General features: G+C 36.7%; 1 protein-coding gene across 2 annotated transcripts in view; it reads right to left on the reverse strand.

Moving 5' to 3' along the window:
* The window catches only part of EIF4E (eukaryotic translation initiation factor 4E), a 41457-nt gene that overhangs the window by 9569 nt on the left and 16520 nt on the right, over window positions 1-15368 (reverse strand). For both annotated transcript variants that reach the window (XM_039254239.1, XM_039254238.1), the window contains one exon: window positions 9929-10035. In XM_039254239.1, the coding sequence (XP_039110170.1) occupies window positions 9929-10035 (107 nt within the window). The remainder of the gene's footprint in view (window positions 1-9928; window positions 10036-15368) is intronic.

Consider the following 15368-nt stretch of genomic DNA (forward strand, 5'->3'; position numbering starts at 1 on the left):
CATAACAGATTCTCTGCTGTATACTTTAGAGACCTATTGAGGTTCAGCCCTTAGAGTAATTCACAGAAATGTAGCAGAGAGACAATTACAGTGTGCTAATAAGTGCTATAACCAAGATATTCAGCAGTTACTCATGAAAAAAGAGCAGAAGTACTTAAACCAGACAGGAAAGTAGGGAACAAGAAAGCTGGATTTTCAGAGAAATAAAAAGATATTAGCTAAGAGGTGAAAATGGGACTTCTAAAAAAGGGAGGAAACTATTAATAAAGTCCCTGTTTACTCAAACACACCAATGAGAAAATAAAATAAAGAGATTCATGGAGTAATGCTACCACAGATATATATCCTGAAATAATGTATACTAGTTTCTACATGTCTGTATATACCTCTGTTAAAAAAGCTTTATACTAATATCTGGAAGATAAACTTTTGTCACTTCAAAATTATATTTAATATCACAAAATAACATCTTTAGTACAATTATATTGTCTGAATTACTATACCAAAGGTAACTCAAAAGGAAAATTTTATTTTTTCATTGACAAAAATGTTACCTAAAGATACGTTTCCAAACAGATAACATGTATTTCATAACTCCATGATTAATGCTTGGATAATCTAACATAATAATGAGATGCATTTCAACATCCACTTGAGAATCTGAATTTGCCAACCCACTATCAAGGGCAAAAAGAAAAAAGCCAAGGCATAAAAACTATTAAACACACACTTAAGGTCAAGTACTATAATTTGGTCTTCCAAAATTAATTCAATCTATTCTCAAAAAATTAAAAATCTTAGAGCTACCATATTGTCTAGCAATTCTACTTCTGGGTATATATTGAAAAAAAAATGAAAACACTAACTCAAAAAAATATATGCACCCATATATTCACGCAGCATTATTTACAAAGACAAGATGTGGAAACAACCTCAGTGCCTATCAATGAATGAATGCATAAAGAAAGTGTTGTATGTACACAATGGAATATTATCCACCCACAAAAAAAAAAAGGGAGGGGGGAATTTTGTTATTTGCAACACTGGATGGACCCTGAGGGCATTATGCTAACTAAGTCAAAGAAATAAGACAAATACCATATAATCTCACTTATATGTGGAATCTTAAAAAAACCAAGCTCATAGACACAGAGAACAGACTAGATGCTAGAAGTGAGGGTAGAGTGAAAAGGGGTGAAAGCAGTCAAAAGGTATAAACTTCCAGTTATACAATAAATAACTCATAACTGTGTAATATACAACATGGTGACTACAGTTAATAACAATGTACTATATATGTAAAAGTTGTTAAGAGAGGAGTAAACAGTAAAAGTTCTCGTCACAAAGAAAAAACTTTGTAACTGTGTATCATGACAGATGTTATAATGTACACTTCCTATAGTGAACATTTCACAATACACATAAATACTGAGTTATGTTGTATATCTGAAATTAATGTTATAGGTCAATTATATCTCAATTAAAATGACACTAAAATTGTCTTTTTGTCTTTTTTTACTGCACTCAGCCATTAAACATACAAAAATCTATCCTAATAATTAGATGACTAGGCACAAATATTGTACAAGAATGTTCTTAATGCTGGAAAATTGGGAAACATCTTAATGGGCCTTCAACAACAGATCATTTAAATCACAGTTACCAAAATGTGCAGACACTAAGGGGACCCCAAGACCCTTTTAGAAGCTGTGATAAGTAAAAACTATTTTCATAATAATGCTAAAGCATTCTTTCGTTTTTAACTGTGTTGACATCTATACTAATGGTACAAAAGCAATGGTGTGGTAAATGCGCTGGTGCTTTAGCAAGTTTCATATAGTGGTACCAAATGGTAATAGCGGTCACTATACCCTTTATTACCACCACCTCTCATAGTAACAACAATGTCAGTTTTAGTGAAGAATACAACTGATGAAGCAATAATTATTGGTTTCATTAAATTTCAACTTATGTACAGTCTTTTTCATACTCTGCAAAAAAAAAAATCAAAAATGCTAAAACAACACTTCTGCATACCAAAGAACAATGCTTAAAAAACTGAACTGTGAAATGAATTAGCCACTTTTTTCATGGAACACCACTTTAACAATGACTGACAGATAAACCATGGCTATTTCTTGAAAATGAAGAAAGTGAGCCTGATGCTTTACTGTGGACTCTCAGGAGAAAATCAGAATTTTGGAAATCCTGCATGTGCCCCTGTTGAGCTTGACAAACTTAAAGTTTAGTGAGTTTAGTAGTGATATTAATGAATACTACTGTTTTTATAATGAAAAGTATCAATATGCAGAAGATCTGAATAACTCACTGTTTTTCAAATGACCAGTGGTGTTGCAAAATCATGCATGAGTAAAAGATGCATTTCAAATGTAAGATAAACTGAAAGATTTTTAATATAACAGAGTAGGAAAAGTTCTTGGAGGGGCACCTGGGTGGCTCAGTCAGTTAAGTGTCCAACTTTGGCTTCAGGGCTCAGGTCATCATCTTACAGGTCATGAGTTCGAGCCCTATGTTGGACTCTGTGCTGACAGCTAAGACCTTAGAGCCTGTTTCAGATTGTCTCCCTCTCTCTCTGCACCTCCCAGACTCATACTCTGTCTCTCTCTCTCTCAAAAACAAAATACTGGGGGAAAAAAAAGAAAGAAAGGTTCTTGGATATGGCTTCAGATTCTACACTACTGGTGACCTATAAGAAACCTAGTATCAAAGGAGAATACCTGTAATTAGCTTGAAAGGCTATTGAAAATCCCCTTCCCTTTTCCAGCCATGAACATATGTGGTCACATTTTCCTGTATTTAATATAAAACAACTTATCTCCTCCACAGACTGAATGCAGGAGCAGCTATGAAAATACAACTAACTTCTATTAAGTCAGGCACTTAAAGAGATTTATAAAAATGCAAAAATGTTGTACTTCTCATTATATTTTTAAAATATTTTTTCATATAAAATATTTATGTGGGGGTGCCTGGTGGCTCAGTCGGTTAAGCGTCTGACTTCAGCTCAGATCATGATCTCACAGTTCATGAGTTTGAGCCGCCATAGGGCTCTGCACTGACAGAGTGGAGACTGCCTGGAATTCTCGCTCTCTCTTCCTGTCTCTGCCCCCGCCCCCCTCAAAATAAATAAACTTACAAAAATTAATAAAAATATTTGTTAACATACAATGGATTTTTTCAATGAGTATTTAATTTTACATATTCTCAGGTTTATTTTCTAATATAATAAATGGAAATAGATAAAAATCTATATAACCAAAGCTCTGTGGCATCTTCAATAAAAAAAATTTTTTTAATGTTTATTTTTGAGAGACAGGCAGCGTGAGCGGGGGCAGGGCAGAGAGAGAGAGGGAGATACAAAACTGAAGCAGGCTTCAGGCTCTGAGATGTCACAGGGTTCGAACCCATGAACTGTAAGATCATGACCTGAGCCTAAGTCTGGTGCTTAGCAGACTGAGCCACCCAGGTGGCCCTTCAATAACTTTTAAGAGTATAAAAAGGTCCAGAGACGAAAAAGTTTGAGAACTGCTGATTTAAATAAAATATACATCCATAAAAGAGGCTACATGCAGTTATTAAATAGAATATGTATGTAGGTAGGGGAGCCTGCGTAGCTCAGTTGGTTAAGACTGATTGATCTCTCTAGGCTGTGAGAAAGAGCCCTGTGTGCTCCACAAGGAGCCTGCTTGGGATTCTCTCTCTATTCCTCTTAACTCTGCCCCTCCCCCACTTGTGTGCACACACTCTCTCAAAACAAACTTTCAAAAAAAACGGGTGGGGGGTAATTATGTGGGTCAAGTTATCCCTAAGACGGAAATGAAATGCAGAGCCATGGAGGAAAGATGATACTGGACTACATAAATATTAAAAATCTGTTGGGCGCCTGGGTTAAGCATCATCCAACTCTATTTCTGGCTCACAGTTGTAAATCAGGAGATCAAGTCCATCCTCTCTGCCTTGTGCCCCCCTGCTCCAACTCTTCCCCTAGCGCTGGGCATGGAGGCCTGTTTGAGATTTTCTCTCCCTCTACCCCATCCCCCCTCCAAAACATGACCTGTAAAAAACATAATTCCACAGACAATGTTAAAAGACAAATGATTTGGATAATTCATTTGCAACCTAATGCCCTACCTGGAAGACTTAGCATCCCTAATTACAATGCGTGGAAATAATCTTTAAAAGATACCCATCCTCCACTCCAACAGACAAAAGAACTGAGCAGACTATCCACAGATAAAAGCAAAAAATGATCAGTAAATATGAAACTGCTTTGGAACTTCAATAAAAGAAATGCAAATTTAAAATAAGACACTGGTTTTATAAATCGGAATAGGAGCAATTCAACTGGCAATAACTAAAAAGATGGATGGCACCAACTGGCAAAGATGTAGAAACCAGGAACTCTCAAACTGCTAAGATCCTAAACTGATAAAAGGAGGATCATTTGGCAATTACCTATAAGGTAAATCTTTAACCTAAGAAATCTGAAACTTATCCTATAAATATGTTCACAGAAGTGCACACACACACAAAAATACAGAAATACATACACTACAACATTGTAAATAGAAAAAAATATACTCATTAATACAAGCCTGATAAAATATGACTATATATTCAAATGAATATATTTGATATAAGGCAATAGTTTAAAATAATGAGGCAAAACCTGCACAAACAAAAAAGGTCATCTGTATAAGAAAAAGATATGTACATCGAAAAGCTCTGGAAGACTACAAACCAAATTTAACACTGACTACTGCACAGAATGGAGAAAAGTAAAATGGAAAAAAGAATAGCTGAGGAAAATCAGAGAATATTTACTTTATAAACTTGTACTCCAATAATTTGCTTTCTTATATTATAGATTTAGTAAATAATGAGCAAACTACCAAAATGTGAGCATACAGCATTCTGGAATATTTTTCTAAATGATACTATTTTACCCAAGTAGAATTCATAAAGAAACTGAAATCCTCAGAGACCATTTTAGGATTAATTGGTCTGTTTACTGATGACATTTAAAAAAAATTTTTTTTTTTTTTAATGTTTACTTACTTTTGAGAGAGAAAGAGAATGAGTGGGGGAGGGGCAGAGAGAGAGAGACACAGAGAGACAGAAACCGAAGCAGCCTCCAGGCTCTGAGCTGTCAGCAGAGCCAGATGCAGGGCTGGAACCCCAAAACCATGAGCTCATGACCTGAACTGAGGTCAGACATTTAACAAACTGAGCCACCCGGGGGGCCCCTCATGACTTTTCAGGACTCCAGATTTTATTCAAACTGTGAGGGATTATGTCTTGATTACTTCTCCCAACAATGATAACACTAAAAACTGGGTTCAGGACAGACAGAAGGCATACAGAGTTGACTTTTTATTATAAGGTAATACCAAAAAGATGAAAAATACCTTAAGGGTCTTGGTGCTCTTAGGCTGAATTATATGCAATTGCTGATAATCAACGTGTCCGACTTTGGTATAATGCTTTCCTGAGGATGAATTATACCTCTATGGACTATCTGATCTTTGATAACTCACTCACTAGCTGACAATCCTCACTGTCTAGAGAATTAATTTCTTCCTCACTACAGGAAATGCTGAACTTAAAGGTCTCTGACAAAAAACTACATAAAACACATTTGGACTTTAATTTCAATAAGTCTACCAGGATAATGAAGAAATGACAAGATACTGCAGATTCAGTTACAGACCACCATAATAGAGCAAATACTGCAATAAAATCAACTGAAGTTTCTGGTTTCCCATTGCACATAAAGTTATGTTTACACTATACCATGGTATAGTAAGGATGCAATAGGATCATGTATTAAAAAATGTATATACCTCAATTTAAAAATATTTTACTGCTTGGGGCGCCTGGATAGCCCGGTCAATTAAGCATGTGACTCTTGATTTTGGCTCAGGTCATGATCTCACAGTTCATGAGCCCAAGCCCTGCTTAAGATTCTCTCTCTCTCAAAATAAATAAACTTAAAAAAAATGCTTTATTGCTATAAATGCTAACCATCATCTGTACTTTTAGTGAGTCATGTTTTTGCTCGTGAAGGTCTTGCCTCAATGTTGCTGGCTGCTGCCAAATCAGTGGATGTTTCCTGAAGGATGGGGTGGCTGTGGTAATTTCTTAGAGTAAAACAATGAAAATTGCCACACTGATTAACCCTTCCTTGGACAAATGATTTCTCCATAATATGCGATGCTGTTTGATATTTTACCCACAGAGCTTCTTTCAAAACTGGAGTCAATCCTCTCAAACTCTGCTGCTGCTTTACCAAACTAAGTTTATGTGATATTCTAAATCTTTTGTTGTCATTTTAACAATCTGCACAGCATCTTCACCAGGAGTAGGTATCATCTCAAGAAACCATTTTCTTTGCTCATCCATAACAAGCAACTCCTACCCATTGAGTTTTTTATGATGAGATTATAGCAATTCAGTCACACCTTCAGGTTCCAATTCTAATTCTTTTGCTAGTTCTACCACATTTGTAGTTACTTCTTCCACTGAAGTCTTGAACCCCCAAAGTAATCCAGGAGGGCTGGAATCAACTTCTTCCAAATGCCTGTCCATGTTGATATTCTGACCTCTACCCATGAATCACAATACTCTTAATGGCATCTTAGAATGGTGAATCCCTACCAGGGGCACCTGGGTGGCTCAGCTGGTTAAGCATCTGACTTTGATTTCAGTTCAGATCATGATCTCACAGTTTCTGAGTTTGAGCCCGGCATCCGGCTCTCTGCTGTCAATAGAGAGCCTGCTTTGGATCTTCTGTCTCTCTCTCTCTCTCTGTCCCTCTCCTGCCCACATACTCTCTCCCTCTCTCAAAAATAAAAATTTTTAAAAAAGAAGAAAGAAAAAAAGAATAGTGAATCCTTTTCAGAAGGTGTTCAATGTACTTTGCCCAGATCAACCAGGGGAATGACTGTCTATGGCAGCTACAGTCTTAATAAAATCTATTTCTTAAATAATAAGACTTGAAAGTCAAAAGTACTCCTAAGTGGGGCGCCTGGATGGCTTAAGTCGGTTAAGCGTCCGACTTTCGCTCAGGTCATGATCTCACAGTTTGTGGGTTCGAGCCCCGCGTCAGGCTCTGTGCTGACTGCCAGCTCAGAGCCTGGAGCCTGTTTCAGTCTGTGACTCCCTCTCTCTCTGACCCTCCCCTGCTCACGCTGTCTCTCTCTCTCCTAGAAATGGGTAAAAACATTTAAAAAAAAAAAAAAAAAGTACTCCTAAGCTGCAAAATGGATGTTGTATTAGGAGGCACGAAAATAACATGAATCTTGTACATCCCCACTGGAACTCCTGAGTGACCAGAGTCATTTTCAATGAGCAGTAGTATTTGGAAAGGAATCTTTTTGCTCAGAGCAAGTTTCAATACTGAACTTAAAATATTCAGTAAACCATGTTGCAAACAGAAGTGCTATCATCAACTTTGTTGTTCCATTTTTAAAGCATAGGAGAGTAGATTTAGCATTATTCTTTAGGGACCTATGATTTTCAGGATGATAAATGAGCACTGGCTTCAACCTAAAGCCACCAGTTGTATTAGACCCTAACAGGAAAGTCAGCCTGTCCTTTGAAACTTTGAAGCCAGGCACTAACTTCTCTCTAGCTATGGAAGTCCATCTAGATGGCATCCATCTTCTTTCACTAGAAGGCTGTTTCATCTACACTGAAAATCTACTGTCTAGCACAGCCAGCTTCATAATGATCTTAGCTGCATCTTCTGGATAACTTGCTGCAGCACCTACACCAGCACTTGTTGCTTCATCTTGCACTTCTAGGTAAAGGAGATGATTTCTTTCCTTAAACCTCATAAACCAAACCTGTGTTAGCTTTAAACTTTTCTTCTGCAGCTTCCTCATCTTTTTCAGCCATCACAGAATTGAAAAGAATTAGGCCTTTGCTCTGGATTAGGTTTAGGCTTAAGGGAATGTTGAGATTGGTTTGATCTTCTACCTAGATCACTCAAACTCTCCATTTCAGCAATAAGCCTGTCTCACTGTCGTATTATTTGTGTGTTCACTGGAGTAGCACTTTTAATTTCCTTCAAGAACTTTTCCTTTGCATTCACAACTTGGCTGTTTAGTGAGAGGTTTAGTTTTTGGACTATCTTGGCTTTCAACATGCCTTCCTCACTCAGCTTAATCATTTCTAGCACTTAAAAGTGAGACATGTAAGGACTCTTCCTTTCACCTGAGGGTTACTAACGGGCCTAACTTCAATATTGTGCCTCAGGGAATAGGGAGAACAGAAGAGGGTGAGAGAAATGGCGGAACTGGTCAGGAAAGCAATCAGAACACATACGTTTATTAAGTTTATCATCTTTATGGACACAGTTCGTGGTGCCCCAAAACAATTATATACTAACACCAAAGATCACTGATTACAGGTCACCGCAACAAACATAATGAAAAACTTTGAGATTTTGCAAGAATTGCCAAAATGTGACAGAGAGACACAAAATGAGCAAACGCTGTTGGAAAAATGGTACCAACAGACTTGCTCAATGCAGAGTTGTCACAAACCTTCAATTTGTAAAAACTGCAGTAGCTGCAAAATCCAATAAAACAAAGCATGCTGTGAAAACACAGACTTATAGAATCTTTAAAGTAGCTGCAGTAAAAAAAAAATTTAAAGACTTGGGGTAGGAGAATAAAAGGGACCTAAACACTTAAATATTCTCAGAAATTAATTCCAATTTACTTTCCTCAAGATTCTTACAATGTTTCTGTATTGCCTTTTTCTTCCCACCATCAGCTCTCAGTACATTCATTTTAACTTTCATTCTATAAACCATAAAAATACAAACATACTGGGAAGGGGTGGGGTGGTGTTGAGAAAACTATATAATGAGCTATAGTCAAATGTAACTATGAAACTCAATTCATCTTTTTTTTTAATGTAGGCTCTACACCCAACATAGGGCTTGAATTCACAACCCCAAAATCTAGAGTCACGTGACCCACGAACTGACCCAGCCAGGTGCCCCAAAACTTAACTCGTCTTAAGCTCTCCTCTTTGCTTCTCCTAACTTGGCTTAAATACAAACCAACCAGGGATTGGCTCAGTCAGTTAAGTGCCTGACTCTTGATCTCAGCTCAGGTCTTAATCTCAGGGTTGTGAGTTCAAGCTCCACACTGCTGGGCTCCACACTGGCTGTGGAGCCTACTTTAAAAAAAAAAAAAAANAAAAAAAAAAAAAAAAACCTAACCTCCAGACTCCACACCCCCTAGCGTTTTCTCCTTCTCAGCCCAACTTCAAGTCACTTATCTTCTCTATAATTCATTTATATATTTTCTATTCACTATACAAACTACTACAATCTTTTTCCATCATCTACATTCTACTACATTTTCTCCTACATTAGCAAAGACTTTACCATTCAATCCAATGGCCATTCTGAGATGCTTATTGCTCAATCCAATGGGTATTTGGCCTTTCTGAGGCACATAGGCTATTGACCACTTACCTGTCCTTAAAACAAACCATTTTCTTTGCTTCCATGACCACCACTCTATCCTAGTTTATACAAGTTTGTATGTCTAAACCCTTAAAAGGCATTCTCCCTCCAAAAAATCCCTTGTATGCTGGTATCCCAAGCCTCTATCTTGAGTCACATTCACTTTAAAGAGACTTCAGTTACTACTAGTTTCACTTACCACCCAATACTGATGAACTTCAAACCCAATGTCTCAACCAGTTCTTTCTGAGCTCAAGACTCACACATAAAACTGCTTACTAGAAACCGTTATCCAAATGAAAATGAAATCCTCAACCTAATACATTTAAAATTAGTTTCACCCAGTCATTCCCTCCAAAGCTATCCTATTTCACCATTTACCTTACTGCCTAAGTCAGAAAACCTGTATGTCAGAAGGCTTACCTGTTCTGTAAAGGATGTTTAATATAGTGTTCTGGGTTAGCAACCTCCTGATTAGATTCTGTTTTCTCTTCTTCTGAAGGCGGGGGATTAGGAGTAGGGGTGGTTTCCTGATGGAAAATAACAAAACATTATTTTAAATTTCATGATAACAATACTCTAAATCAAATTGAACTAATATTGCCAATGTTCCTTCTCTAAGAACAAAGAATTACAGCAGAAGCAATTCATAAAACAGACCACAGACCAAGCTCTAGAAAAGCACCAGACTCTTCCATTCTAGCCATCTCTTCACTAAGAGAAAAGGGTTTCTCAAGTTTAAAAAGACAATAACCATATCATATACAGTTATCTTTCACTTACACATTTTAGTATCAGAAAGATTAGACATCATGCAACAAAGTTAAGGAAATCAGCTGTCTTTCTTAACACACTACTGAATTACTATGTATGGTTTGGAGGGTGGGGGGGAAATACAACTAAAGCTGGAGAGTCTAATAGCTTTATAAAGTGATCAAGCCAATACTATACAGGTCTTTCCTTCATGTCATACTGTTGTAACATATGGTAACCTAAAAGTTCTGTAATTTCTCTCATTTTCAACTGGCCCTAGGCAAAAAAAAAGCTTGACACTGGCTTGAACCTAAATCTTCTTGGCTAGACATAATTAATATTGTCATCTAAAAATGTCAGGGGGAAAAAAGGTGCATGTGGATCATCTGTGTGCTCTACAGTCCTCTTGTAGCTCTTCGCCCTATTAAAAATTATGGTCAACAAAACAGAATGCCAAGGAAAGGCACCAGAAGCTAAAAGAAAAGCTGATTTTGTTCAAAAAGGGGACCACAACAAGAGTCTAGGGGTCAAATTTAAAGCACCAAAACACTCGAGATACTATGTTCACATTAACAAGATTATGTAAATCAATTATGTAGGATCTAAAAGATCTCCTAGCAGGTAGGAGGGAAATACTCAACTTACAAAATACATTTTTCTTAATAACATGACATGTCCAAGAACTAATTTCTGCTAGCCTAAGAAGCCACTCACAGCAGGGGCTAGGTCTTGATTTTGCTCACAACTGTAATGCCAATTAGCAAAGTGCTATACTCAATAGGAATTTATTGGCTTGATTACTTAATTTAAACGTGTACAAAGCAGTTAAAACCCTAAAATTTACAGTCAATGCTTTAAAAAAATCACCATTTTTTACCAGCATTTTTCTATCAGTCAATTTACATCTTCATATAATTACCAAGCACCATTCCTTAACCCATTAGCTTAAAATTAATGACAGTCTCCAGACAGGCAGTCTCCATGAATAAACTGGGAACAGTTAGGGACTAAGAAGGCAGGAGGGCTCTGGGAGACAAAGTACTAGAGAAAAATGGGCTGCAGAGGTTTGAGCCTCAAAAATCTACATAAAAATCCCTCACAGGAACTTGGCTAGTTCCTAAACTGTGGCGTTCAGGGTAGAGGGACAGCTGAACCAAGACTTCAAAGGCTGAATAACATAAGGAAGACTGGGTTAAGACCAAGTCAGAGTGGGTGGGTAAAATCCTCAGCTTTCTGATGAAATTCTAGAAAGGCCATGCCCTAGGAATCAGGTGAAACACATCTGTCTAACAAATCCTAAAACCAATCTTTGACAATATCAAGGTAATCTACTTATAAACTGCCTCCAGGAATCAAACTCTACACTCTTCAGAAGGAGATAACATAATTCTGTGTCTCTATGAATGTTATTTACAACCCCCTACCAATCAAACATTACTAAACATGCAAAGAAGTTTTTAAGTCACTAATGATCAAGAGATTAACCTGTCCACAGAAAGACATCTAGACATGATCCAAATAAAGAAATTAATAACTATGATTACTATGGTAAGATAGCAAACTCTTAATAACCAAGACTAGTATAGTAAAATTGAAGATGGAGGGGAGGGTCAAAAAACCAGAGTATCTGAAAATGAAACTGAGGGTGCTAGGGTGGCTCAGTCAACTAAGCATCCAACTCGGTGTAGGCTCAGGTCACGATCTCATCGTTCTGGAGTCTGAGCTCCGCACTGGGCTCTGCGCTGTCAGTGCGGAGCCTGCCTAGAATTCTCTCTCCCTCCCTGTCTCTGTTCCTCCCCACCTTGTGTGCTCTCTCTCTCTTTCTCAAAATAAATAAATAAACTTAAAAAAAATAGGAAAGTGAAATCTATTTTTAAAAGGAACCAAATGGACATTATGGAACTGCCAAAATACAATGTCTGAAACTAAAAGCTCTCTTAATTTGATTAACAAGAACTTCAACTCAGCAGAATTTAAGACTGGTGAACTCAAAGATAGGTCAACAGAAGACACTCAAACAAATAGAGGGGGGAAAATAGATGGTTAAGAAACACTGTGGTACCAACAACAGCCAAACTACGAAGAGAGCCCAAATACCCATCAACTGATAGATAAAGATGATGTGGTAAATACACACACACACACACACACACACACACACACACACACACAGTGGGATATTACTCAACCGTAAAAAAAGGAAAAGAATGAAACCCTGCCATTTGCAACAACATGGATGGAGCTAGAGTGTAGTATACTAAGAGAAATAAGTCAGAGAAAGACAAACACCATATGATTTCATTCATATCAGACATTTAAAAAATAAAACAGGTAAAACATATGAGAAGAGAGAGAAAAAAAAAGAGAGCACAGGGAAGAGAGAATCCCAGCAGGCTCCATGCTGCCAACATACAGCCAGACACGGTGCTCAATCTCACAAACTGTGAGATCATGACCTAAACCGAATTCAAGAGTTAGAGGCTTAACTGACTAAACCACCCATGATCCCCTCACCAATCCATTCTTAATCAGCAGAAATTTAAGCCAAAAAGCTTACTATCAAACAGTCACTTTCTAAGTTTCTTGCAATTATGTTGTAAATTATTGCAAAGAAAAAAAAGACATGCTTGAGACTGCTGAGGCATGCCTCATTATAAAATCATTTCCTGTTCATTTCTTTATTTTATTTGTTGTTATAAAACCTCTTAACATTGATTCATATAATAGGATGCTTTTTTTAACTTAGATAACACAAGAAAATTAATATCAATGTAGGTTATTTAAAACTTTCAGGCTAATTCAGTGGCAGTAGTCCATTCTATGGAGCAAGTCCAATTCCTACACAAACTTTTCAATTTATGGCAACATATACAATGAGAAACGATGTCCAGAATGATGGCCATACTATATTAAATTCTTTGATCAAAAAATGATTTATAATTACAAGCATATGCCAAACCAGAACAAAGAAATACAATTTATTTTTCTAAGGAACTGAAACAAAACAACAAAAAAAAACACTTTCAGCTCCACTCCTCAGTTAAGCATAAGCCTGTATCAAATCCCCAAATGACCCATTATCGTTCCTAATTTGCTAAGTACTTCTAATATAAACTTAATTTGAAAATAAAATTATCTTAAGATTTTATCTCCACTTAAAACTATTTGTAAAGCTATTAACTACCCAGGTTTCTGAGATTTAGGATTACCATGAAATAGGTACAGGAGGGCTATCTGATATTTGTTAATAGCAACTTCACAAAATTCTCCCTGAAAACTCCATAGCAGGTGTTTTCATGGTATGTTTAATGACTTATTCAATAGGTTATTTTTAAATGTGTAAGATCATCAAATCAGCAAGGAAACATGATTATTCTATGATTGTAGAAGAACTAAAAAACTTATTTTATAACTTGTCATTTTTATTGTTGATTCATATATTGAGCAGACAATAAAACAGCTTTAAACTTATGTTCAATTTAAAAACAAAATTCTTTAGTGCAAAGCACCACATTCCTATACCTACTCTCTCAGCTTGGTGGTCTCCTCTGTAATCAAATTTCATTGGAAATTACAACTTAAATATCCATGTTTTACCAGTATTCCTAAATTTTAAAATTATGCAAAAACAGAAAAGGCTAATTTAACAGATGATAGCTACTCTCAAAGTAATCAGATACATTCTTTCCAAGTTTTTATTTAAATTCCATTTAACATACGGTGTGGTACTAGTTTCAGGTGTAGAATTTAGTGATTCAACACTGACATACAACACTGGGTGGTTATCACAGCAAGTGCCCTCCTGAAACCCTTCACCTACTTAACTCATCCCTCTAGTAACCATCAGTTTATTCTCTATAGTCTAGGGCCTATTTCTTGGTTTGCCTCTTTTTATAAACCTGTTTTGTTTCTTAAATTCCACATAGGAGTGAAACCATACTGGTTTTTCTCTGACTTAACATAATACTCTCTAGCTCCATCCATGCCATTGCAAAGGGCAAGATTTCTTTCATTTTTTATGGCTAATAATCCAGTGTGTATATACACAAACAAATACACACACAACACATCTTCATCCATTCACCAATGGACACTTGGCTGTTTCCATAATTTGGCTATTGTTGATATTGCTGCTATTAACACTGGGGTGCATGTAACCCTTCAGATTAGTATTTTTGTATCCTTTGGGTAAATATCTAGTAGTGCAACTGCTGGACTGTAGGGAAGTTCTATTTTAACTTTGTGAGGAACCTCCATAATGTCCTCCAGAGTGGCTGCACCAGTTTGCATTCCCACTAGCAGTGTAAGAGGGTTCCCCTTACTCCACATCCTCGCCAACACCTGTTGTTTCCTGTGTTGTTAATTTTGGTCAAAGTAATCAAATACATTTTAACTTAAAAGACAAACTATACTTGAAAAACTATTGTATAACACATTGCAAGTGGTTACAATGTTGGGGAGAATGGAGAGCATAAAGCCAGGGGATCCCCTGTGCAGTGCTTAACTAGAAGATGGTAAGGAACCAATGACACTTAAAAGAGAGAGCTCATGAAACCAAAGACAAGACCAGAACAGTGAGCTGAAGGGAGATTGTGAAAGGCCTCAAAGGTCAGGCTAAAAGAGTACCTTTCATCTTATGAGCAATGGAAGCCATTCACTGACAGATCAAAATGGTTAAATACTGATGACAAGGGAATAGAAAAGACAACTGGTTTAAGTGCAAAATATTAAACCTGGTTTTAAATTTGCTGAGTTAATGTGATTCAAATAAAAATGCTGTCTTATAATTTAGTGGTGCCAGGGCTCAACAGCTGTCATAGCAAGAGAAGAAAGTTGAAAAAAAAAAAGTAGTGCGAGAGTGGGACAAGTCTAACAATTAGCTGCAAAGAATCTCCAGCAGCTTTTGAATGTTGCTACAACATCTCAGAATGTAGTAACATTCTGCAAAAAAAAAAAAAAAAAAAAACAGCACATGTATGAAACACAATATGAACTTTGTGGGTCAATCCTAATATTAGAAAGCTAGATACTTCCCAGATATAGTATTATTTCTCTAATCTGACTAAAGTTTAGGTTCTTCCTTCTAGCCATGTTCAAACCTACACTATTT

The sequence above is a fragment of the Hyaena hyaena genome, unplaced genomic scaffold, assembly GCF_003009895.1.
Source record: "Hyaena hyaena isolate Hyena2069 unplaced genomic scaffold, ASM300989v1 scaffold_480, whole genome shotgun sequence".
Lineage (NCBI taxonomy): Eukaryota > Metazoa > Chordata > Mammalia > Carnivora > Hyaenidae > Hyaena > Hyaena hyaena.